Source organism: Thamnophis sirtalis, unplaced genomic scaffold, assembly GCF_051295495.1.
Source record: "Thamnophis sirtalis isolate CommonGarterSnake01/CBP01778 unplaced genomic scaffold, rThaSir2_p1.2 scaffold_19, whole genome shotgun sequence".
In the NCBI taxonomy this organism is placed as follows: domain Eukaryota; kingdom Metazoa; phylum Chordata; class Lepidosauria; order Squamata; family Natricidae; genus Thamnophis; species Thamnophis sirtalis.
In genome coordinates this window covers 435,090-458,529 of record NW_028261399.1, presented here as the reverse complement: position 1 = coordinate 458,529, position 23,440 = coordinate 435,090, and the positions used below count along the sequence as shown (strand labels likewise).

Here is a 23,440-nt window from a genome sequence, read left to right as displayed (position 1 = left end):
AACCGGTTCTACCGAACTGGTGCAAACTGGCAAGAACCCACCTCTGACCTGGTGGTGAAGCTACCTATCCCACTTTTTTCTAGCTTACCAAGAAATGGGTTGCGGTCTACTTTGTAGAATGCCTTGCTGAAGTCTATTTATTATGTCCACAGTATTTTGCTAATTTAGTCACTATATTGAGGAATAAAATAAGATTGGTTTGGCATGATCTGTTTGTTTTTAACAAACCTGTGTTTGCCGCTAGTTATTACTTTATTCATTTCTAGGTGTTGGCAGGTCTGTTTTTTAATTATCTTTTCCAGTATTTTCCTGTGAATTCATTCAGTAAAACTTATTTGCTGGGAAACGAGCTAAGCCAGTTCGATGCCTACAATTTGCAAACTCTAGCAAAAAAATTAAATAAATAAAATAAAATAAAAGGTGGGTGGTGGTGGTGGTGGAAATCACAATATTGTTTTGTAATACAGATAGTCCTCAACTTACAACCACCACCGAATTTTGCCCCCCCCCTGTCCAGCCTTTCTGGCCACAGTTGTTAAGTGAATCACTCTGACTCTCAGCGTTGTTAAGTGAACCTGGATTCTTCCCCGTTGACTTTGCTGGTCAGAAGGTCACAAAATGGGGACCCAGGGACCCTGCAGCCATCGTAAATATGAGTCAGTTGCCAAGCTGACTGATATTTTGATCACGTGGCCACAGGGGGCTGCAATGGTCATTAAGTGTGAAAAATTGTCGTAAGTCACTTTTTTCAGTGCTGTTGCAACTTCGAACGTTGTACGTTGAGGACTCTGCCTGTATTCACAATTTAGAGACCTTATATCAGGGGTGTCCAAACTTGGGAACTTTTAAGATTTCCCTGCATGGGGGAATTCTGGGAGTTGAAGTCCACAAGTCTTAAAGTTCCCAAGTTTGGACACCTCTGCCTTACAGGAACTGGGGACCGACTAACACATTGAGCCACTTTTTAATACATGCACAGGAGCATTTAATACATGCAGTTGGCTGTCTGAATGCAGCAACCTCCGGCTGCGAAAATCAAAATTATGGAAAGCATCAGAAATCCCCATCACATTGAAAGACTAAATCACCCTGCCATCTTATCCTCGCACAATCCCAGATGCCCAGCAGAAAGCAGACGGCCGCAGCTCCCTATTGGCCGGCAAGTGGAGGGTTTCAAAATTTTTTAGAACCTCTTCTGTAGGTGTGGCCTGCTTTGTGGGAGTGGCTTGCTGGCCACATGACCAGGTAGGAGTGGCTTGAAGACCATGTGACCTGTGGGAGTGGCTTGGCAGTCACATGACTGGGTGGGCGTGACCAACTTGTAAAATGTGGTGGAACTCACTTAACAACACTCTTGCTTAGCAACCGAAATGTTGGCTCAGAAACTCTGGCATTTGAAGCACACAAGTCTTAAAGTTGTCAAGTTACAAGACCCTCGCACCCCTAACCCTTTAGGAAAAAAAACCCCAGGGGTGTTCAAACTTGACAGCTTTAAGACTTATGGACTTCAACTCCCAAAATTCCTCCTCCAGTAATGTTGGCTCAGGAACTCTGGCATTGAAGTGTGCAAGTTTTAAAGCTGTCAAATTACAAGACCCTTGCACCCCTAACGTTTTAGGGGAAAAAGACCCAGGGATGTTGAAGTTGACAGCTTTAAGATTTGTGGACTTCAACTCCCAGAATTCCTCCTCTTGCTCTTCATCTTGATGATGTGTGGACGGATGGGGGGAGGGAGCTGGAACCAGTTCTAAACGGCACAGTAGATTTGTGGAAGCTCTTCTATAGAAGAGGTTAGAACTAGCAGGAACCCACCCTTGTGGCCGGTGGACAGCAGTTTTGAGATAGGCTGCAGCTAAAGCTGAAGGCTCCACGCTGCCCGGTGCACGAAAAAGGAAGAGCCAAGTGGGAGCAAGGTGGAAATCAAAGCAACACAGGTGTACTCACATCCCGGAGGTGTAGGTGAATCCAACGAAGGGGAGGTGATGGGCTGAGAACGTAGCGTGGGAAATTGGTGGAAGCGTCTCCTAAAAATCAGGAACAGAGGAGAAAAAACAGGCGCCATTCCCCTCCCCCCCCCAAATGCCCCTGCTCTCCTGGGTATGCAAGCGAGGGCAGGAGGAGTCGTTAGGGGCAGGGTCTTCCTTGCAGGGTCTGTGTTCAAAGTTAATATACACACACGGTCGACAACATGATCTGGGGGACACTGTAAGATAGGTGTGTGGACTTCAACTCCCAGAATTCCCCAGCCAGCTTAGCTCAGCTTAGTTGGCTGGGGCATTCTGGGTGTTGAAGTCCACATGCCTTACACTGACTTTATTGTCACTTTGAATATACACGAATATACACTAATCAGCACACATTAAAATGAAATTTCGTTGCATACCACTCTGAAAGGGTCACCACCTCCAATATACACTACATAAACATGACGAAATAAATAAGGGAGAAAAAGAGAGAGAGAGAGAAGGAAGGAAGGAAGGAAAGAAAAAGAAAGAAAGAAAGAAAGGGAGGAGAAAGGAAGGGAAAGAAAAAAGGGAAGGAAGAATGAGAGAGGGAGGGAAGGAAAGAAAGAAAAAAGAAAGAAGGAAGGAAAAAGAATGAAAGGGAGGAGAAAGGGAGGGAAAGGAAAAAGGAAAGGAAGAATGAGAGAGGGAGGGAGGGAAGGAAAGAAAGAAGGAATAAGAAAGAAGGGAGGAGAAAGGAAGAGAAAGAAAAAAGGAAAGGAAGAATGAGAGAGGGAGGGAAGGAAGGAAAGAAAGAAAGAAAAAAGAAGGAAGGAAGGAAGGAAAAAGAAAGGAAGGGAGGTGAAAGGAAGAAATAAAGGAAGGGAAAGAAAAAGGGAAAGGAAGAATGAGAGAAGGAGGGAGGGAAGGAAAGAAAGAAAAAAGAAAGAAAGAAGGAAGGAAAAAGAAAGAAAGGGAGGAGAAAGGAAGGGAAAGAAAAAAGGAAAGGAAGAAAGAGAGGGAGGGAAGGAAAGAGAGAGAAAAAAAGAAGGAAGGAAGGAAGGAGCTCAAGGTTGGGAAATCCTGCTCTAAGGGCTAAATTTCCTGCATTTTTTTCAAAATACATTCAGTTGCTCCTGTTTTTTGGCCTTGCAAAATGACTTAAAAGCCATCGGTGTCTGCATCCAGTCAGAATGAAGCCTAAACAACGGCACCCGCAGAGTAACGTTATCCTGTAACGGCTGCATTTATGTATTTGTGTAACTTGATACTGGTGCGGGAACTTATGTCCCAGTATTTGCACAGTGTTTGCACCACGACTTCCATTTTATCCCATGCCTCCTTGCCGGGGCCACTATAATAGTCCTTGACTTACAAAGTTACGACGGATCTCCCCAGGGATTCTTAAACCCAGATATGAACTTTCACCGGCCTCCCCCAAGAATAACCCTGCATTCGGGGTTAGCTGTTTCCAGCGTCCCACAATCATGTCATCACAATGTACATTTTTTTGTCGGAAACTGGGGGGGGGGGGGGGGTCACTTCCAGTTTCTAGCAAAAAGCATCTATTGTGGACAAAGGATTTGCCTACCTCCCTTACAGCTCTGTTCTTTTTACTTTTTACAGAGCACAATTGAGGGCCTTTTAACAAACTGCATCCCTATTTGGTTTGGTGGCTGCAGTGCCTCAGCTAGAAACTCCCTACAGAGAGTGGTAAGGACAGTGGAGAAGATTGTACAAAGCTTGCTCTCCGTTATTCAGGTTGCTGCTTATAAGCGCTCTGTGCTTAGAGCTTGAAGCATTGTTAGAGACCCCACACACCCACACCATGTTTTCCAGAATGGGAGGAGGGAATGGTCACACGTGGGTTTTATCACAGCCTGATTGGTCCAAGGCTGAGAGGAAATCTATAAATGCCGGTGCCTGTCCATTGCTGGCCCAGATTCTCTCTCAGCCTGGTCCAAGCTGTAGAGTAGTTTGATAGGTTCTGTTTGTTTTCTCCTTATGGGTGAGTTCTATTCAATCTGATTCCTATTTGGCTAATTGGGCACTTTAAATCCTTTAAATTCTAAATTGATCTGCTGCGGCCCCAAGGGACAGATCTCTGCCTCGGGCGGCTGGGGGAGAGCCCAGTGGGGCACTAGTCTCCCCCCGCAGGCCAGGAACCTTTGCCCGTCCCCGGGTGCGGGGGTGCGGTTCCATTCAAATTGCTTCATTCAAACCACTTTGAAGAGGCTGTTTTTGCAGCAGGAAAGTGAAAGAGAAACTTCAAGCCTCGAGGCTCAAGCGAGCAGATCGCTCCGGAGGGGCCTCACTGCAGGCTTCTTTGTTTGTGTTGCCGGGGAGACAGAGCAGGGGGGGAGAGCTGCTCTCCCTGCTCATTTTAAAGTAACGCCGGCTAGAAAGCCTGGCTGGGCTGCTGGTGATTATTTCCAGCCCTTTTCTCCCGCGCACGGAGTTCCGGTGGCCATCTTGGAGGCTGCCACGTGCGTGAGGCCTTGCCTTTATCGACGGGCCTAGTGCGGCCTAGTGAGAGGCCCTGAGCCTAGGTCTCCCCACAGGCTTCAGGCCCTGGTCTCAGGTGGGACTTTGGAGGCCGATTCCTGCTCCTTTTCGTCGGACACGTGAGTGGGGCATGGACGAGGGAGCGGAGATTCCCCAGGGGCAGGGGGCAAGCCCTACTGGGAGTGAGGAGGCCCTGGATCAGGAGGTGGGGAGGGGGGCTCCCTCTCGAAGATCCCTTTCTTCAAGGCGCCCCTCCAGTTCTGTCTCCAGGGATGAGGCGGCTCGCCATAGGGCGCTGGAAAGGACTTTTGCCAGGGCAGAAAGGCAGGCCCAGCCCTCCAAGCCTTTATCTAGGGACAGATCCAGGTCCCCTCTTAGGCCCATTTCAGAGAGGTCACCCCTTAGGGGTTTTAGCCCGGCTTCTTCAGGCAGCTCCCCGGGTAGGTCGCGGGCCTTTTCCAGGAGGGGGCGTTCTCCATCCCCCATAGATGATCCTCTGGAGGGCACATCCAGAGGCCCCTGTTCCCCCCAAAGGTTGGCCCCTCAGGGCCCTGCTTCCACTTTTGGGGATGTGGAGGATCTGGATAATCTCCCTGAAGGGATTAAGAGGCTTATTTCTGCAGCCATCACTCGGGGCATTGCCCAGCGGGACAAAGGCTCCCTTTACTCTAGGCATGGGGGGCTGAACAGGGCTCAGTTTCGGGCTTCCTCCCCTTCCATGATCAGTGAAGCTTCCTTCCTGGGTGGGGGGGAGTTACCCCAGGAGATGGGATTCTCAGATGACGAGAATACCACTGTTTAGGAGGAACCTTCTTCTAAGGTCCTATTTGTGCCCGCCTTGTTTAAAGTTCTCTTGGATAAGGCGAGACACACCACCAAGGTCGGAACTGGGGATCCCTCTGTGCCCCCCCCAAGGGATCCCGACATGGTCATGTTCTCTGCAACGGCCACCAACAAGGAGGAGATCCCTGCCCCTCCCTTGTTCCTAGAGGTTCTGTCCGACCAGTGGGCTAAACCTTCCAATTTCTCTTCTCCAGGCAGTACCGACCGTCGGCATTATAACATGGAGCAAGCCTTTGCTCAGGCCATTCAGCTCCCGACGGTTGACATCCCTGTGGCCGCACTGGTGTCCTCCTCCCCGGTGGTGTCGGGCGATGCGGCAGATAAGTTGAAGCCGGAGGATAAGCGCGCAGAGCTTACTTTGCGGAAGAACTTCAACGCCACAGCGTGGGCCATTAAGGCGGCGGCTTCAGCTTCGTACTTTAATCGTGCCACGGTCATGTGGCTCAAGAAGCTGCAGGAACGCATTCCCATACAGGAAGACCGGATCCATCAGGATCTGGTCAAGATTCTGGCAGCGTGTCAGTTCTCAGCTGACGCGACCTTGGACACGGTCAAGTTTGCTTCTAGCGCCCTGGCCACCTCGGTCACCTCCCGTAGGCTCCTGTGGTTGCGCCATTGGCAAATGGACAACAAAGCAAAATGGGATTTGGCGGCTGCCCCCTTCAAGGGGCCCGATCTCTTCGGGGAGGCCCTTACTCGCATCCTCGTGGAGGATAAGGACAAGAAGAAGGTCCTCCCCTCCACGGCTAAGAAGGCCGAGAACAAGTCACGTCCCTTCCGTAGGCAACGGTATAGGGCCCCTAACTTCGGCTATAACCAGCGCTTCTCTTCTTTCTCTTCTGACAGGCAGTTCTTGGGGCAGCCCTTCCAGGACAGGAGCCGATTCCAGGGCCAGGCTCGGCGGCCCTTTCGGGGGGGAGGCGGCCGTCCCTTCCGCAGGGGGAAGTGACTCGAACCCGAGTCATCCCATCGGCGGCTGCCTCGCTTTTTATGCGGACCGGTGGGACGACATCACGTCGGATGCCTGGGTTTGAGCCACGGTTCGTTACGGGCTCAGGCTAGAATTTCTCTCCACTCCTCCAAATCTCTTTCGGTCGTTCCCTCCATCCCGGAGTCGAGAGCGCCGCCGCCTGATGAGTCAGGCGATCGCCCACCTCCTCGAAATCCAAGCGGTGGAGGCAGTTCCCGCAGGGGAACGGGGCCGGGGCCACTACTCAAATCTCTTCGTGGTCCCGAAGAGCACGGGGGGTTGGAGAGCAATTCTAGACCTCAAGCGCCTGAACAGGTTTCTGGTCTACAGGCGGTTCAAAATGTCATCGCTCAAGTCCATCCTTCAGGGCATCAGGAAAGGCGATTTCCTGGCCTCCGTGGATCTCACGGAGGCCTATCTTCACATTCCCATCCTGCCCGCTCATCGCCGGTTCTTGAGGTTCTCCCACGGGCCCCACCATTACCAGTACAGGGCTCTTCCCTTCGGCCTGGCCTCGGCCCCGATGACCTTCACAAAGGTCCTGGCTGCTCTGGCGGCCCATCTGAGATTGGTCCCGGTCCGCCTCCAATGTTATTTAGACGATGTCTTGCTTCAGGCGGGCTCCCTGTCTCAGGCCGTTTCAGATCTTCCGATTACCATTCGAAGCCTCCAGGCCCTGGGGTTCTCGGTAAACTTCGAAAAGAGCCATCTCCCTCCCTCCACTCACATTCTGCATCTGGGGACAGTCATAGATTCCAAGTTGGGGGAGGTGCGTCTGTCTCAGGAGAGGCAGGTCAGCCTTTGTCGGCTGGCAGAGAGCGTTCGCATAAAGCGCTCCGTTTCCATCCTCTCTCTGTCGCAGTTATTGGGCAAGATGGTCTCTTGCATAGGGATTGTCCCGTGGGTCAGACTCCATCTTTGGCCCCTTCAATGGGAGCTTATCCCCTATCAGAGGGGACGAATGAGCAATTCCCTTCGGACTCTCCGCATCTCGGCGGGGGTCCGTGCATCCCTGGTGTGGTGGCTCTCCCCGGCCATCCAGCGGGGGTGTCTGTTCTGGGAGCCGAACAGGGTGACCGTCACCACGGACGCGAGTCTGTTCGGGTGGGGGGCCCTGGTGGGCTCTCGGATGGCTCAGGGCAGATGGACGGCCTCGGACCTCCGTCACAACATCAATTGGCTGGAACAGAAGGCTGCGCGTCTGGCTCTGAGTCACTTTCGCTCCTCGGTGGAAGGGAGCCACGTTCTCCTCCTGACGGACAATGTGGCCACCAAGGCGCACATCAATCGTCAGGGCGGGACCCACTCGAGAGCCCTCTGGCTGGAGGCTCTGCGATTGGGGTCGTGGGCGGAGAAACACTTACAGTCCCTGGTGGTGGAGCACATCTCGGGACTCTCCAACGTCCAGGCGGACTGGCTCAGTCGAGCAACTGAGTGGCAACTCCACCCGTCGCTGTTCCGGGAGATCTGTCGTCGGTTCGGGTCCCCCCGGGTGGACCTGTTTGCATCTCCCAAGAACACACACCTCCCGCGTTTCTTCACCCGTTTCCAATCCAGCTCGGCGGAGGGCACGGATGCCCTCAGGAGCCGGTGGCCCCCGGGCCTTCTCTATGCCTTTCCCCCCATTCCACTCATCCCGGGGACCGTCAGGAAGGTGGTGACGGAAAGGGCCCTGGTCATTCTGGTGGCCCCGTTTTGGCCCAGGAGACCCTGGTTTGCGGACCTGGTTCAGCTGTCAGTGACTTCCCCGTGGAGGATCCCGCAAGGGGAGGTGGTCTTACGGCAGGGGGCCCTGATTCACCCAGAGCCTCAGTGGCTTCAGTTGACCATTTGGCTCTTGAACGGCGGCTTCTAAGGGGGGCTCATCTGTCTTCCGGGGTCATTTGCACCATCGAGGCGGCCCGTCATCCCTCAACGACCCGCATTTATAACTCCACCTGGGCAGCGTTCGTCCGCTGGTGCTTTAGCAGTAGACTTTAGCAGTAGACTTACATACCGCTTCATAGGGCTTTCAGCCCTCTCTAAGCGGTTTACAGAGAGTCAGCATATTGCCCCCAACAATCTGGGTCCTCATTTTACCCACCTCGGAAGGATGGAAGGCTGAGTCAACCCTGAGCCGGTGAGATTTGAACCGCTGAACTGCTGATCTAGCAGTAGCCTGCAGTGCTGCATTTAACCACTGCGCCACCTTGGCTCTCCCAAGGGCATCTCTCCCGATAGAGCCACCATCCCCAACGTCTTGGATTTCCTTCAGAAGGGCCTGGAGGACGGGCTCTCGCAAAACACCTTGCGTCGCCAAGTGGCGGCTCTGTCCTCGGTCTTGGGGGGGGGGGGGATCTTCTTCTCTTTCCCAGTCTCCTCTGGTCAAGCTGTTCCTCAAGGTGGCGGCAAATCTCAGGCCTCCCCCCGTTCATAGATTCCCCACGTGGGATCTTCCGCTTGTCCTCAAGGCCTTAACAGGAGCTCCGTTTGAACCTCTCCGCTCGGTGCACTTGCGCTTCTTATCACTGAAGGTGGTCTTCCTGGTGGCCATCACTTCCGCCCGGCGTATATCCGAGCTGGGCGCCCTGTCTTGTAAGGACGACCTCTGTCATTTTCACCAGGACAGAGTGGTCCTTCGCCTTGACCCGGCATTCGTCCCCAAAGTAAATACCTCCTTTCACAGGGCTCAGGAGATCGTCCTGCCCGACTTCTGCCCGAGTCCGTCCACTGACAGGGAGCATCTCTGGCATCGTCTGGATGTCCGCCGTGCCTTGCGGATCTACCTCCGGCGGACCAAGGATTTCCGCAAGTCGGAGGCCTTGTTCGTCTCCTTCCTACCTGGAGCTCTGGGTTCGAGGGTGTCCTCGGCTACCATCGGCCGTTGGCTGCGTCAGGCCATCTCAGAGGCCTACGTGGCCTCGGGGCGGCCGGTTCTGTCAGGCATCACGGCGCACTCTACCAGGAGCGCAGCGACCTCGGCAGCGTGGGCCACGAGGGCCCCGTTTGAAGACATCTGCCGGGCGGCTACCTGGGCCACTCCAACCTCGTTCATCCGACATTATCGTCTGGATGCTTTCGCGTCGGCGGACGCGTCTTTCAGTCGTAGGGTCCTACAGGGGGTGGCAGCTGAGGCTCCCCTTGGGTCCTAGAGTTCCTGTTCTCCCTCCCTGGGACTTTAGCTTGGGTATGTCCCACGTGTGACCATTCCCTCCTCCCATTCTGGAAAAAGGACGTTGGTCTTACCTGAACGTCTATTTTCTGATGGGAGGAGGGAATGGTCACAACCCGCCCTGAGTTCTGTCTGTTGGGGCCAAGGGGAGGGCCCGGGGGGTGTTTCCCGGGGTTTGTTGTGTTGTTTCTTGTTTTTCAGTTGTACCGTTCATGTTCGAGAATCTGGGCCAGCAATGGACAGGCACCGGTATTTATAGATTTCCTCTCAGCCTTGGACCAATCAGGCTGTGCTAAAACCCACATGTGACCATTCCCTCCTCCCATCAGAAAATAGACGTTCAGGTAAGACCAACGTCCTCTCTGTTTCGGTTGCTCCCCTCTGAGAGGAGGTTTTGAAGGATTTCTAGCAGGACCAGCAGATTCTGGGAGAGCTTTGCTCCTTTCATACCATCAATCTTGTAAACTCGCAAGACTTGTTTCTCTCTCCATGTACATGTATGCATCCAAACTAGATTGTGTTGTTTCTCTGTGTCATATAATATATGTGGGTATCTGCATAATTTTGCATTTATTTATACATCTTTTCATGTTTATGTAGTGTATATGGGAGGTGGTGACACTTTGGGTGCTGTATGCAAAGAAATTTCATTTAAATGTATGCCAATTAGTATACGTTCAAAGTGACAATAAAGTTATTATTCTACTCCACTCCACTCCATTCTATTCAGAATTCTGTTCTATTCTATTTCATTCCATTCCATTCTTTCTATTCTATTCTATTCTTATTCTGTTCTGTTCTAATTCTATCCTATCTTATCCTAATTCTATCCCATCCTATTCTTTCTAATTCTAATTCTATTCTATTTTATTCTTATCTGTGCTGTTGTTCTGTTCTGTTCTGTTCTAATTCTATCCTATCCTATCCTATTCTAATTCTATTCTATTCTATTCTTATTCTGTTCTATTCTAATTCTATCCTATCCTACCCTATTCTAATTCTACCCTATCCTAATTCTACTTTAATTCTATTCTATTCTATTCTATTCTATTCTATTCTATTCTATTCTATTCTAATTCTATTAAATTATATTCTAATTCTATCCTATTCTATCCTACCCTTTCCTAATTCTATCCTATCTTATCCTAATTCTATCCTATTCTAATTCAATTCAATTCAATTCTATTCTATTCTCATTCTCATTCCAATTCTATTGAATTCCTATGGTGGTGCAGTGGCTTGAATGCAGGATTGCAGGCTCATTCTGCCAACTGCCAGCAGTTCGATTCTCACTGGCTCAAGGTTGACTCAGCCTTCCGTCCTTCTGAGCTGGGTAAAATGAGGACCCAGATTGTTGGGGGGCCAAGAGGCTGACTCCGTAAACCGCTTAGAGAGGGCTGTAAAAGGACTGTGAAGCGGGATAGAAGTCTAACAGCTATTGCTGTTACTTCTTAAAAACTCTCGCTTAGCCACAGAAATCTTGGGCTCAATTGTGGTCATACGTCGAGGACTACCTGCACGGCGTCCCACTTAGCGAGCAACGTAACTTGCCACCATTATTCTGGCCTTGATTCTAGTCCTAAAGGGAGGAGTTCTTGTTATTGAGGGATGCATGTACATGTTTTGTTTTTATAGCGGCAGCTGCCACCGCCATCCCACCCCCCAGCAGTGACTCCCTACTTTTCCATTCACTCCCAAAGGGGTGGCATGGATGATGTCATCGGTCACAATTCAAGGACTACCTGGATTGGAGAGCTGTGTGCAATGAAATTTCATTTTAACCTACGCCAGTTAGTGACAATAAAAATCCATCGAACTCTACATCTAAGGTGTAAGCTAATAAAGGGTTGGATTAGACTGGATTTTCAGTGGCATCTTTGGGTTTAGGCCTGACCACAAATGCAGTGGCACTGAAGCAGTGGCACTGAGCATGGGTTGCCAGCCCTCTGTGGCATCTCCTTTCCGTCCTGTAGCCTCCCAAGTTTCCATCAGATCTCAAATCCAGCCAACCCCCCCCCCCCACCCACCCATCCCGCTCTCTTTCTCTAGGGCAGGGAGGTCAGGATCTGCTTGGCAACTCCTGGGGTTCCTGCCCATCTCGCACACACACACACACACACACCAGCCTGGCACAAGCCCCTTGGCATCCGCCCTTGGCATCATGGATCGTTACCGCTTCTTTGAGGGTGTCGTCGTCGACATCGAAGTTGGAAGTGTCGGCCGGACTGGCTACCTCGGGGACCAAGGGGGGAGGGCTGTTGCGGAGGTCCTCCCAGGCGATGCCCTCGAAGAAGGGGTGGCGCGTGAAGTCCTCGATGCCCTTCTGGCCCAGGCGGACTTCTTGGCGGCACAAGAGCTCGCGGATCAGGTCCTTGGCACTCTCCGAGACGTCGGTGATATCCGTAGGGAACTGCAGGTGGTCCTGGAAGAGGAAAGAGAAGCAGGGATGCCGACACCTCAGAGGGTCTATCTGCTAGCCTTGGGCAGCTGGTATCGATAGGGGGCGCTGTGCTCTGCCGGGGATTCCGGAAACCAACATTCCTGGAAGTAACTAGGATCATGAAAGCAACAGATCGGGGTTGAAGCAAGGTAACCAAGATCAAGAAAGCAACAGATCAGGATTTAAGCAAGGTAACTAAGATCATGAAAACAACAGGTCAGGGTTTAAGCATTGTAACCAAGATCATGAAAAACAGATCAGGGTTTAAGCAATGTAATCAAAATCATGAAAAAAACAGATCAAGGTTTAAGCAATGTAATCAAAATCATGAAAAAAACAGGTCAGGGTTTAAGCATTGTAACCAAGATCATGAAAACAACAGATCAGGGTTTAAACAAGGGCAAGAGAAAGGTTGCACAGCTGTCAGAATTCACCCTGCGTTAACAGAAGTGAAGAGGCAAGCTCACCCTTCAAGAACGGGCTACAGCCAGTCCTCGACTTACAACCATTCACTTAGTGACCATTTGAAGTTGCAACAGCACCGAAAAAAGTGATTTATCGGCATTTACAACCGTTGCAGTATCTCCATGGTTACGTGATCACCATTCAGAAGCCTGACAGCCGACTGGCATTTATGACGGTAGCTGCGTCCTCCTGGAGGTCACGCAATTACCTTTTGCGACCTTCTGGCCAGCAACATCCATGGGGGAGCCGGATTCACTTAACAACCATGTTACCAGCTTAACAACGGCGGTGATTCACTGAGCAGCCGGGGCGAGGAAGGTCGTAAAACAGGGCGGAGCTCACTTCGCGAGTGTCTCGCTCAGCCACGGAAATGTCGAGCCGAAAGGTGGCCACGACTGGGTGGAGAAGAAAGGCCCTGCCGTGGGATCGTTTGAGGTGACTCGTGAAAGCGAGCCAAGCTACGTTTGGGAGGGGAAGTGGGAGAGATCACACCCAGGGCTGGCAGCCAATTTGACTCAGGGAGGGAGTTGCCTGAATCTTTTGCCCCAGGCAAAAAAAACCATCAGCTACTGAACGGGTGCAAAATCCAGCAGTTGAGCCCAACCAACGGAAGATGGGCGTTGGGGTCCTCCTGGTTGCTAAGCAACCTGGAGGACCACACAGCCCATCTTCCATTGGTCGGGCTCAACAGTTGAATTGCCCTAGGGGCCTTCCGGTTTCCTAGATCTGAAGATTTCACAATGGGGACCAATTCCTTCGCTCCGTAGCTCTTTCTCGTCCTAACGGCTTAACACTTGGTCTTCCCTCCTGATCTGAGCCGTGTCTCTCAGATTGTATACACGAGGAATCAGAATCAGGATAGAGCCGGAAGGGACCTTGGAGGTCTTCTAGTCCAGCCCCCTGCTCAAGCAGGAGATCCTATACCATTTCAGACAAGTGGCTGCCCAGTCTCTTCTTGAAAGGCTCCAGGGATGAAGCTCACACAACTTCTGTTCTTTGCAGACTAACAGAGTTGGACGGGACCTTGTAGGTCATCTAGTCCAACCCCCGGCCCAAGCGGGTGACCCTACACCATTTCTGACCGAGGACAGTCCAGTCTCTTCTTGAAAGCCTCCAGGGATGAAGCTCCCTCAACTTCCGAAGGCAACTTCTCTTCCATGGGTTGATTGTTCTCCCTGTCAGGAAATTCCTCCTCCTTCCAGGTTGAATCTCTCCTTGGTCAATTTCCATCCATTCTTCCTTGTCTGCCTCTTCTTGAAGACCTCCAGGGATGGTGCGCCCACGATTTCTGGTGGCAAGCTGTTCCACTGGCTAATTGTCCTCACTGTAAGGAAGTTTCTCCTTAATTCCTTCTCCTGCTTCTCTCCTTGATTAGTTTCCATCCATTGTTTCTTGTCCTGCCTTCTGGTGCTTTGGAGAATAAATTAACCCCCTCTTCTTGGGGGCAACCCCTCAAATTTTGGAAGACTGCTATCATGTCACCCCTAATTCTTCTTTTCTTTAGACTAGCCAGACCCAATTCCTGCAACCGTTCCTCATATGTTTTACTCTTCAGGCCTTTAATCATCTTAGTTGCTCTTCTATGAACTTTTTCCAAAGTCTCAACATCTTATTTTTGTAGTCTGGTGACCAAAACTTGATGCCGTATTCCAGGTGTGGCCGTACCGAGGATTTATCAAATTTTATACTAAGACTTCACACGGTTTTGATTCAATGCCTCTGTTTATACAACCAAGGATTATATTCGCTTTTTTGGCTGCTGCCATGCACGGCTGGCTCACGTTTAAGGGATCATTTTATGGGAGCTTCATCCCTGGAGGCTTTCAAGAAGAGACTGGACTGCCCTCTGTCAGAAATGGTGTAGGGTCTCCTGGTTGGGTGGGGGTTGGACTAGATGACCTCCAAGGTCCCTTCCAACTCTGTTAATCTATATTCATTGAAACAGAGGTTGCCTTCGGAGGTTGTGGGAGCTTCATGCCCGGAAGCTTTCAAGAAGAGACTGGACTGCCCTCTGTCGGAAATGGTGTAGGGTCTCCTGGTTGGGTGGGGGTTGGATTAGATGACCTCCAAGCTCCCTTCCAATTCTGTTAATCTGAAGGACTAGGGGAGACAGGATGGCAGTCTTCCAATATTTGAGGGGCTGCCACAGAGAGGAGGAAGGGGGCCAAGCTATTCTCCAAAGCACCTTTTAAGGTCAGACAAGGAAGAATGGATGGAAACTGACCAAGGAGAGATTCAACCTGGAAATAAGGAGGAATTTCCTGACAAGTGAGAATAAACTCATGGGACAGAAGTTGCCTTCGGAAGTTATGGGAGCTTCATCCCTGGAGGCTTTCAAGAAGAGACTGGACTGTCCTCTGTCAGAAAGAGTGTAGGGTCTCCTGGTTGGGTGGGGGTTGGACTAGGTGACCTCCAAGGTCCCTTCCAGCTCTGTTCATCTGAGTAGTGCCACCAGAGGCCCTGCCCCACAGAAAGGCTCCATCAGCCGCTGGGAGGGCACCTATAGCCTGCCTACAAGCAGGTCAAGAGAGTGGGGTGATTTCCTGCTTCTCTTTGGAATGAAAACGGTGGGTGTACTACTTCCTGCCCCCCTTCCCCCCCACATCTGGAATCCCCTTCCAACCCTGTCTAAACTGTCTACCTGACTCCAGGGTTCCCCCCCCCCCCCAGTTCCTGTTGTTGAGCCAGGTTGCGCCTAACCGGTACTTGAACCTTTGGCTTTTCCTGCATAGGTGTGAAACTTTGCTTTTCTCCCCATTAAATTTCATTTTCTTGGACGGGGCCCATTGTTCAAGTCCATCAAGATCTTTCTGGATCCCCAGCTTCTCTTTTTGGGTGTTGGCTCTTCCTGCCAGTTGCAAACCAATTGCAAACGAGGGTTTGGCCATCACGTGTGCATAACAAGCACTTGCAAAACAAGTAAGTACAGGCAATCTCGACTTACAACGGGTCATTTGGTGCCCGTCCGAAGACCCTGAAAAAAAGGACCTTTGTCCACACTTATGACCGTTACAGCATCCCTGTGGCAGGTGTGATCGAAATCCAGAGTCTTGGCAACCGACTCATATTTACGACGGCCGCAGTGTCCCAGGGGGTCAGGTGATTCGCCCTTTTGCGACCTTCTGACAAGCCAAATCAAGGAGGAAGCCCGATTCATTTAACAACCGGGTTACTAACTGAAACAGCTGCAGTGATTCATTTAACAACCACAGCAAGAAAAGTCATATAATTGGGGGGGGACTCATTTAACCACTGTCTTGCTGAGTTGTCAGTAATGTGGGGGCTGCATTGTGGTCGTAAATCGAGGACTACCAGGGATGGGATTGAAAAACGTTAGCAAACGGTTCTCGGCTTGGTGGGTGTGGCCATGGTGGGCGTGGCCTACTCGGCCTCCTGCACCATGGAGGGGGAGCTTTCAGCCTCCCCAGGCTCCGGAGGCTTTCCTTGAGCTTCCGGGAGGCCTCCCCAGGGCTTCAGAGGCCCTCCGGAAGCCAAAAACGCACCCGTTTCCGGACTTCTGGAATTTCCAGGAGGCCCATTTTTCGCCCTCCTGGAGCCTCCGTGTGGGCTCTGCACTTACTCGGTATGATGAACGGACCCCAAACTGGTAGTGGTTTGGTGGCCTGGGTTGCTAGAAACAAAGTGACCCAGGCTGGCCACGTCCCCGAACTGGTTCTTCTACGGCCGCACCATCTCGCTTTTGGCTTCTGCGCATGCGCAGAACAATTTTTATTGTGGTGTGCGTGTGCATGCGTGGCCCGCCCAGAAGTAAACCAGCAGTAGCGGCTGCCGGAGCCCACCCCTACCGCATGCAGACTCCTGGGAAGGGAGGGTTGGGCGGGGTGGGGCCAGCCACTCCTTGCAACCACCGGTTCGGCAAACGAGATGCAAAACCGGCTGAATCTTACCCTTGAGGGCTACCTGTAGAACGTTTTTAAAAATCATTCCCGCGGTCTTTCTCCCCCCCCCCCCGGTGCCCGCCTGGCTCACCTCGTGGTTCATGATTTTGCCATAAGTCTCCACCAGGGACTCGGCGTAGAAAGGCGTTTCCCCGAAAAGCAGCTCGTACATGCAGACGCCCAGGGACCACCAGTCGCACTCGGGGCCGTATTTGCCCTTGCGGTCCTCCATGGCTTGCAGGATCTCTGGGGAGATGTAATCGGGGGTGCCCACCGCCACCGATGACTCCACCTGGGGGGAAGGAAAGGCAGAGCCCAGTTCAGATTCTGCCGCCTTTCAAGTTTATCCTTTGGATTAAGATCGAAAGAGCCTCTCGGCAACCTTTGGAAGGGTGGACTTCAACTCCCAGAATCCCCCCCCAGCCAGCATGGAATTCTGGGAGTTGAAGTCCACCCTTCCAAAGGTTGCCAAGGTTGGAAAAAAAACGTGGCTTTATACAAATGCTGATTTATTTGGAGCATAGCGGATCTCTTCGACGTACTTCGTGTGTTGGCTTGATGACACTTGACATCATTTGACACCCAAAACCACTCTTTGCTCTCCCGCCCCCTCTCCGTAGACCCCTATGGTTACAGTTCCCAGAACCAACTTAACTCTGAACCTGGTTTAACTGTAAACCTGGTTTAACTGTAAACCTGGTTTAACTGTAAACCTGGCTTAGCTCGAAACCTTGCTTAACTCTAAACCTGCCTTAATTCTGAACCTGGTTTAGCTCTAAGCCTAGTTTAACTCTAAACTTGGCTTAATTCTGAACTTGGCTTAGCTCTATACAGGCTTAGTTCTAAACCTGGCTTAGCTCTAAACCTTACTTAACTCTAAACCTGGCTTAACTCTAAACCCGTCTTAGCTCTAAACCTGGTTTAGCCCTAAACCTGCCTTAATTCTGAACCTGGCTTAGCTCTAAACCCATTTTAGCTCTAACCCTTGCTTAGCTCTAAATCTGGTTTAGCTCTAAGCCTAGTTTAGCTCTAAACTTGGCTTAATTCTGAACCTGGCTTAGCTCTAAACATGGCTTAGCTCTAAACATGGCTTAGTTCTAAACCTGGCTTAATTCTAAACTTGGGTGCACTCTAAACTTGGTCTTAGTTTAACAAAACATGCCGTGTGCAATTAAAAAGACCATTTTCAGGAAATGAATGGCCTCCTACCAAAACTGATGCCCACAATACACTGGCAAAGACCCCACCCTCTTCGCTCTGACACTCCTGAGCTGCCTGGTGGTGGTGGGGGGCGGTCTGTCTACCCCACGACCATCCAGGCCAGCCTTCCCCAACCATGGCTGGACGCCAATCCCCATCCGACCCCAGGCCAAGCTCACCGTGCCGTCCGGAGCCAGGCGAAGGCAGGAACCAAAGTCCGCTAGGCGGATGTGCCCGCTGGTGTCAATCAGGATATTGTCGGGCTTGATGTCCCTGTGGAGGGAAGGGCCCCCCTTGGTAAGTGGTGGGACCTCAGAAATGTAGAAAGGTTGGGGGGCTGTTGGGCTCTCGGGGAAGGACCAGGGTGCCACCCGCTCCTTCCCTCAAACATGGTAAACAATGGTGGGGGGGGTGACTTTTAGAGTCATGGTGGCACAGTGGTTACAATGCAGTATTGCAGACTAACTCTGCCAACTGCCAGCAGTTCAGTCCTGACCGACTCATGATTTACCCAGCCTTCCATCCTTCCGAGGTGGGTAAAATGAGGACCAAAATTGTTGGGGGACAAGAGGCTGACTCTGTAAACCGCTTAGAGGGGGCTGTAAAACCACTGTGAAGCGGGATATACATCTAAGTGCTACTGCTATTTTCCTTCCTTCCTTCCTTCCTTCCTTCCTTCCTTCCTTCCTTCCTTCCTTCCTTCCTTCCTTCCTTCCTTCCTTCCTTCCTCTAGTTGGAATACAGAATTACAAGCAAACTCTTCCCAGAGTTAGGAATTCGATCCCGACCGACTCAAGGTTGACTCAGCCTTCCGTCCTTCCAAGGTGGGTAAAATGAGGACCCAGATTGTTGGGGGACAAGAGGCTGACTCTGTAAACCGCTTAGAGGGGGCTGTAAAACCACTGTGAAGCGGTATATAAGTCTAAGTGCTGTTTCTGTTATGGACCAAGCGGGGGGTGGGGAGTGGGTAAGCTGGCCAATTTTGGCAAGCCATCTCAGTTTCTTTCCAACCTAACTTCAGGGATTCCCGGCTAGGGCACAGGGGTCTGCAAATATGGTGAAACCCCCCTACTATGGTGGTTACAACATTGCTGTGTGATTTTTCTCCCTCACTTTCCGTAAAACTCCCCAGAAATTACCAAGCAGGGAGAAAGGAAGGTAGCAATAGCATTTATATACTGCTTCAAAGTGCTTCACAGCCCACTCTAAGCGGTTTACAAAGTCAGCCTCTTGCCCCCAACAATCTGGATCCTCATTTTACTGACCTCGGGAAGGATGGAAGGCTGAGTCAACCTTGAGCCTGGTGGGATTTGAACTGTCAAATTGTAGACAGCTGGCAGTCAGCAGAAGTAGCCTGCAGTACTGCACTCTAACCACTGTGCCACCATGGCTCAAAATAATAATAATAATAATAATAATAATAATAATAATAATAATAATAATAATAATAACAGGAAACTAATGACAATGCACTACAGTTTACATCCACGTGGTGATACTGATAGACTATATCTGCACCGAAAATCAGGTGGCAGAGGATTATTACAAGTGAAGCAAACAGTTGAAGAGGAAAAACATGCACTGGCTGATTATTTAAAAGAAAGTCAAGAACATCTATTAATCGAAGTAAAGAACAAAAATCTACTGAAGGCCCAACAGACAAAACAAGAATACAGAAAAGATGTGATAAAATCAAGAATGGAGAGTTGGCAGAACAAAACACTGCATGGTCAATTTCTGGAAAAAATAAAAGATAAAGTGGACAGTGAACAAACTTGGTTATGGTTAACAACAGGTACATTAAAGAAAGAAACAGAGTCACTAATCCTGGCTGCGCAAGAACAAGCTATCCGCACAAATGCCATTAAGGCCAAAATCGAAAAATCCTCTGATGATGCCAAATGCAGACTTTGCAAAGAAGCTGATGAAACTGTTGATCACATACTCAGCTGCTGTAAAAAAATCGCACAGACTGATTATAAATTGCGGCACAATTCAGTAGCACAAATGATCCATTGGAATTTGTGCAAAAATTATAATATTAAAACAGCAACAAACTGGTGGGAACATCAGCCTGAAAAAGTCACCGAAAATCAGATGGTCAAGATCTTGTGGGATTTCCGTATACAAACTGACAAAATACTGGCGCATAATACACCAGACATCACACTGGTTGAGAAAAATAAGGTCACAATCATAGACATCGCAATACCAGGTGATAGCAGGGTCGCCGAGAAGGAACATGAAAAAATCGCAAGATACCAGGACTTAAAAATCGAAATTCAACGACTATGGCACAAACCAGCAGTGGTAATTCCAGTGGTAATTGGCACACTGGGTGCTATTCCAAAAGCACTGGAATTACATTTAAAACAGTTAAAAATTGACAAAATCACCATCAGTCAAATGCAAAAAGCCGCACTGCTTGGATCTGCACGCATATTACGAAAATATGTTACGACGTCCTAGGCCCCTGGGTGGGGCCCGACTAGTAACCAATGCCAAATCCGGCGAAACAACTGGCCGCTGTGATACAATTGTACAATAATAATAATAATAATAATCCTGGCTGCGCAAGAACAAGCTATCCGCACAAATGCCATTAAGGCCAAAATCGAAAAATCCTCTGATGATGCCAAATGCAGACTTTGCAAAGAAGCTGATGAAACTTGATCACATACTCAGCTGCTGTAAAAAAATCGCGCAGACTGATTATAAATTGCGGCACAATTCAGTAGCACAAATGATCCATTGGAATTTGTGCAAAAATTATAATATTAAAACAGCAACAAACTGGTGGGAACATCAGCCTGAAAAAGTCACCGAAAATCAGATGGTCAAGATCTTGTGGGATTTCCGTATACAAACCGACAAAATACTGGCGCATAATACACCAGACATCACACTGGTTGAGAAAAATAAGGTCACAATCATAGACATCGCAATACCAGGTGATAGCAGGGTCGCCGAGAAGGAACATGAAAAAATCGCAAGATACCAGGACTTAAAAATCGAAATTCAACGACTATGGCACAAACCAGCAGTGGTAATTCCAGTGGTAATTGGCACACTGGGTGCTATTCCAAAAGCACTGGAATTACATTTAAAACAGTTAAAAATTGACAAAATCACCATCAGTCAAATGCAAAAAGCCGCACTGCTTGGATCTGCACGCATATTGCGAAAATACGTTACGACGTCCTAGGCCCCTGGGTGGGGCCCGACTAGTAACCAATGCCAAATCCGGCGAAACAACTGGCCGCTGTGATACAATTGTATAATAATAATAATAATAATGAAAAGCACTGCATGGTCAATTTCTGGAAAAAATAAAAGATAAAGTGGACAGTGAACAAACTTGGTTATGGTTAAAAACAGGTACATTAAAGAAAGAAACAGAGTCACTAATCCTGGCTGCGCAAGAACAAGCTATCCGCACAAATGCCATTAAGGCCAAAATCGAAAAATCCTCCGATGATGCCAAATGCAGACTTTGCAAAGAAGCTGACGAAACTGTTGATCACATACTCAGCTGCTGTAAAAAAATCGCGCAGACTGATTATAAATTGCGGCACAATTCAGTAGCACAAATGATCCATTGGAATTTGTGCAAAAATTATAATATTGAAACAGCAACAAACTGGTGGGAACATCAGCCTGAAAAAGTCACAGAAAATCAGATGGTCAAGATCTTGTGGGATTTCCGTATACAAACCGACAAAATACTGGCGCATAATACACCAGACATCACACTGGTTGAGAAAAATAGGGTCACAATCATAGACATCGCAATACCAGGTGATAGCAGGGTCGCCGAGAAGGAACATGAAAAAATCGCAAGATACCAGGACTTAAAAATCGAAATTCAACGACTATGGCACAAACCAGCAGTGGTAATTCCAGTGGTAATTGGCACACTGGGTGCTATTCCAAAAGCACTGGAATTACATTTAAAACAGTTAAAAATTGACAAAATCACCATCAGTCAAATGCAAAAAGCCGCACTGCTTGGATCTGCACGCATATTGCGAAAATACGTTACGACGTCCTAGGCCCCTGGGTGGGGCCCGACTAGTAACCAATGCCAAATCCGGCGAAACAACTGGCCGCTGTGATACAATTGTATAATAATAATAATAATAATAATAATAATAATAATAATAATAATAACCCCGCCAACCCATACAATATGGTGAAAAAAAGAAATAAGAATTCCATACCGCATCGGTCGTCGCGCGGGTTAACAAGGGCCGCGGCGGATGTTGGGGTCCCTGGACATCCGTCGACAAGTGGGCTACAAGTGGACCAGCCAACAAAACGACAAAAATATAGTGCAGATGAAAACCGTGCCATAATGGCCTGTTACTACAACTCAGATCCAGATTCAAATGTTAGTGAACAACGACTAGCAGATCAAAGGCGATTTATTATACGGAATAAAGTGTTTAGTGAAGTTGAACATGAGGAAATTCAGGCAAATTGCAAAACCCAAAAAACAATATCACAAGCGGAAATAACTGATATTCAAGACACAACTAAAGACACTATAGTAGAACTCCCAGAAGAAGCTCTCAGGGAGGAAATAACATCACCACCACTAGAACCAGTTATCACTGAACCAACTGATGAACTAACTCAAAAACAAAAAGAATTGAAGGATAAGATCATGGAGCATTTTCTGCTTAATGAGGAAAGGCAACGTTTACCATCACTAAAAACTGTGCCTAAGAAAATTTTGGCCCCTATCATGAAAATGGTTAATGCAGTGTTTTCAACAATTGAACCGGAATCCATCTTGGAAACAAACCAGTTAATGTACAGCACAGCTGTAATAGTCACTAATGAACTAGGCATTAAAATTAAAGTACCTAATCACACAACAGAAAAAGCATCAAAGCCAAAGTGGAAAATCCGTTTAGAACAAAAAATCAAAAAATTAAGAGCAGATGCCAGTAACTTAAAGAACATGCATGAACAACGACTTAAAAACAACAAAATCATAGATCGGCTAATCAGAAGATATAGATTGGATACAAGAAACATCAATGAAGCTGTAGAGATTGTAAAACAGCAGATAACAGCAACAGCTAGAAAAATTGAAAGATATGAGGCACGAATCATCCAATATAAACAAAATCAGCAATTTCGATCAGACCAACGGCGTTTTTATCAAAGTCTTAATGTGAATGGTGACACCAAAAGTGAAAAACCAGAAAAACAGGCCACAGTTGAATTCTGGAAAGAATTGTGGGAAAATGCAAAGGACTACAACAAGGAAGCAAAGTGGATACATGACTTTGAGAAAAGCATTGGCAACAAACAAATGCAAGTATTAGAAATAACAACTGAGATGGTCAAAAATCGAGTAAAAAAGGTAAAGAATTGGACATCACCTGGAAAGGACCAATTACATGGTTTCTGGCTCAAATATCTGACCAGTTTACATGCAATATTGGCCAGGCAACTGAATGAAATTTTACAAAAGGGCCAAATTGATGAATGGTTGACAACTGGAAAAACATACTTGATTCAGAAAGATCCAACTAAAGGAACAACACCTGAAAACTACAGACCAATAACATGCTTGCCAACAACCTTCAAATTACTCACAGGCATTATTGCAGATAACATGATGGACTATTTGGAAACAAACAACATCTTGCCAGTAGAGCAAAAAGGCAACAAAAGAAGGAGCAGGGGCACAAAAGATCAGCTTCTAATTGATAAAATGATATTAGAAAATTGTAAGAACAGAAAAACGAACTTGAATATGGTCTGGATTGATTACAAAAAGGCATTTGACTCACTGCCACATAGTTGGATCATAAAATGCTTAGAAACAACTGGCATTAGCAAAAATATTACATCCTTTACTGAAAAGGCGATGAAACAATGGAGAACTGAGTTGGTGGTAGGGAATGAGATCTATGGAATGGTTAATATCAAGCGAGGAATTTTCCAGGGTGATTCACTTTCACCTCTTCTCTTTATCATCGCAATGATCCCACTATCAGTAATCTTAAA

General features: G+C 48.7%; 1 protein-coding gene across 3 annotated transcripts in view; it reads right to left on the bottom strand.

Moving 5' to 3' along the window:
* LOC148042275 (serine/threonine-protein kinase MRCK gamma-like) overlaps nucleotides 1-23,440 on the bottom strand; it is a 111,250-nt gene that overhangs the window by 49,882 nt on the left and 37,928 nt on the right. For all 3 annotated transcript variants that reach the window (XM_087703060.1, XM_087703062.1, XM_087703063.1), the window contains exons 6-9: nucleotides 17,596-17,689; nucleotides 16,308-16,508; nucleotides 11,586-11,834; nucleotides 1,945-2,024 (exon numbers count right to left, since the gene is read on the bottom strand). In XM_087703060.1, the coding sequence (XP_087559186.1) occupies nucleotides 1,945-2,024; nucleotides 11,586-11,834; nucleotides 16,308-16,508; nucleotides 17,596-17,689 (624 nt within the window). The remainder of the gene's footprint in view (nucleotides 1-1,944; nucleotides 2,025-11,585; nucleotides 11,835-16,307; nucleotides 16,509-17,595; nucleotides 17,690-23,440) is intronic.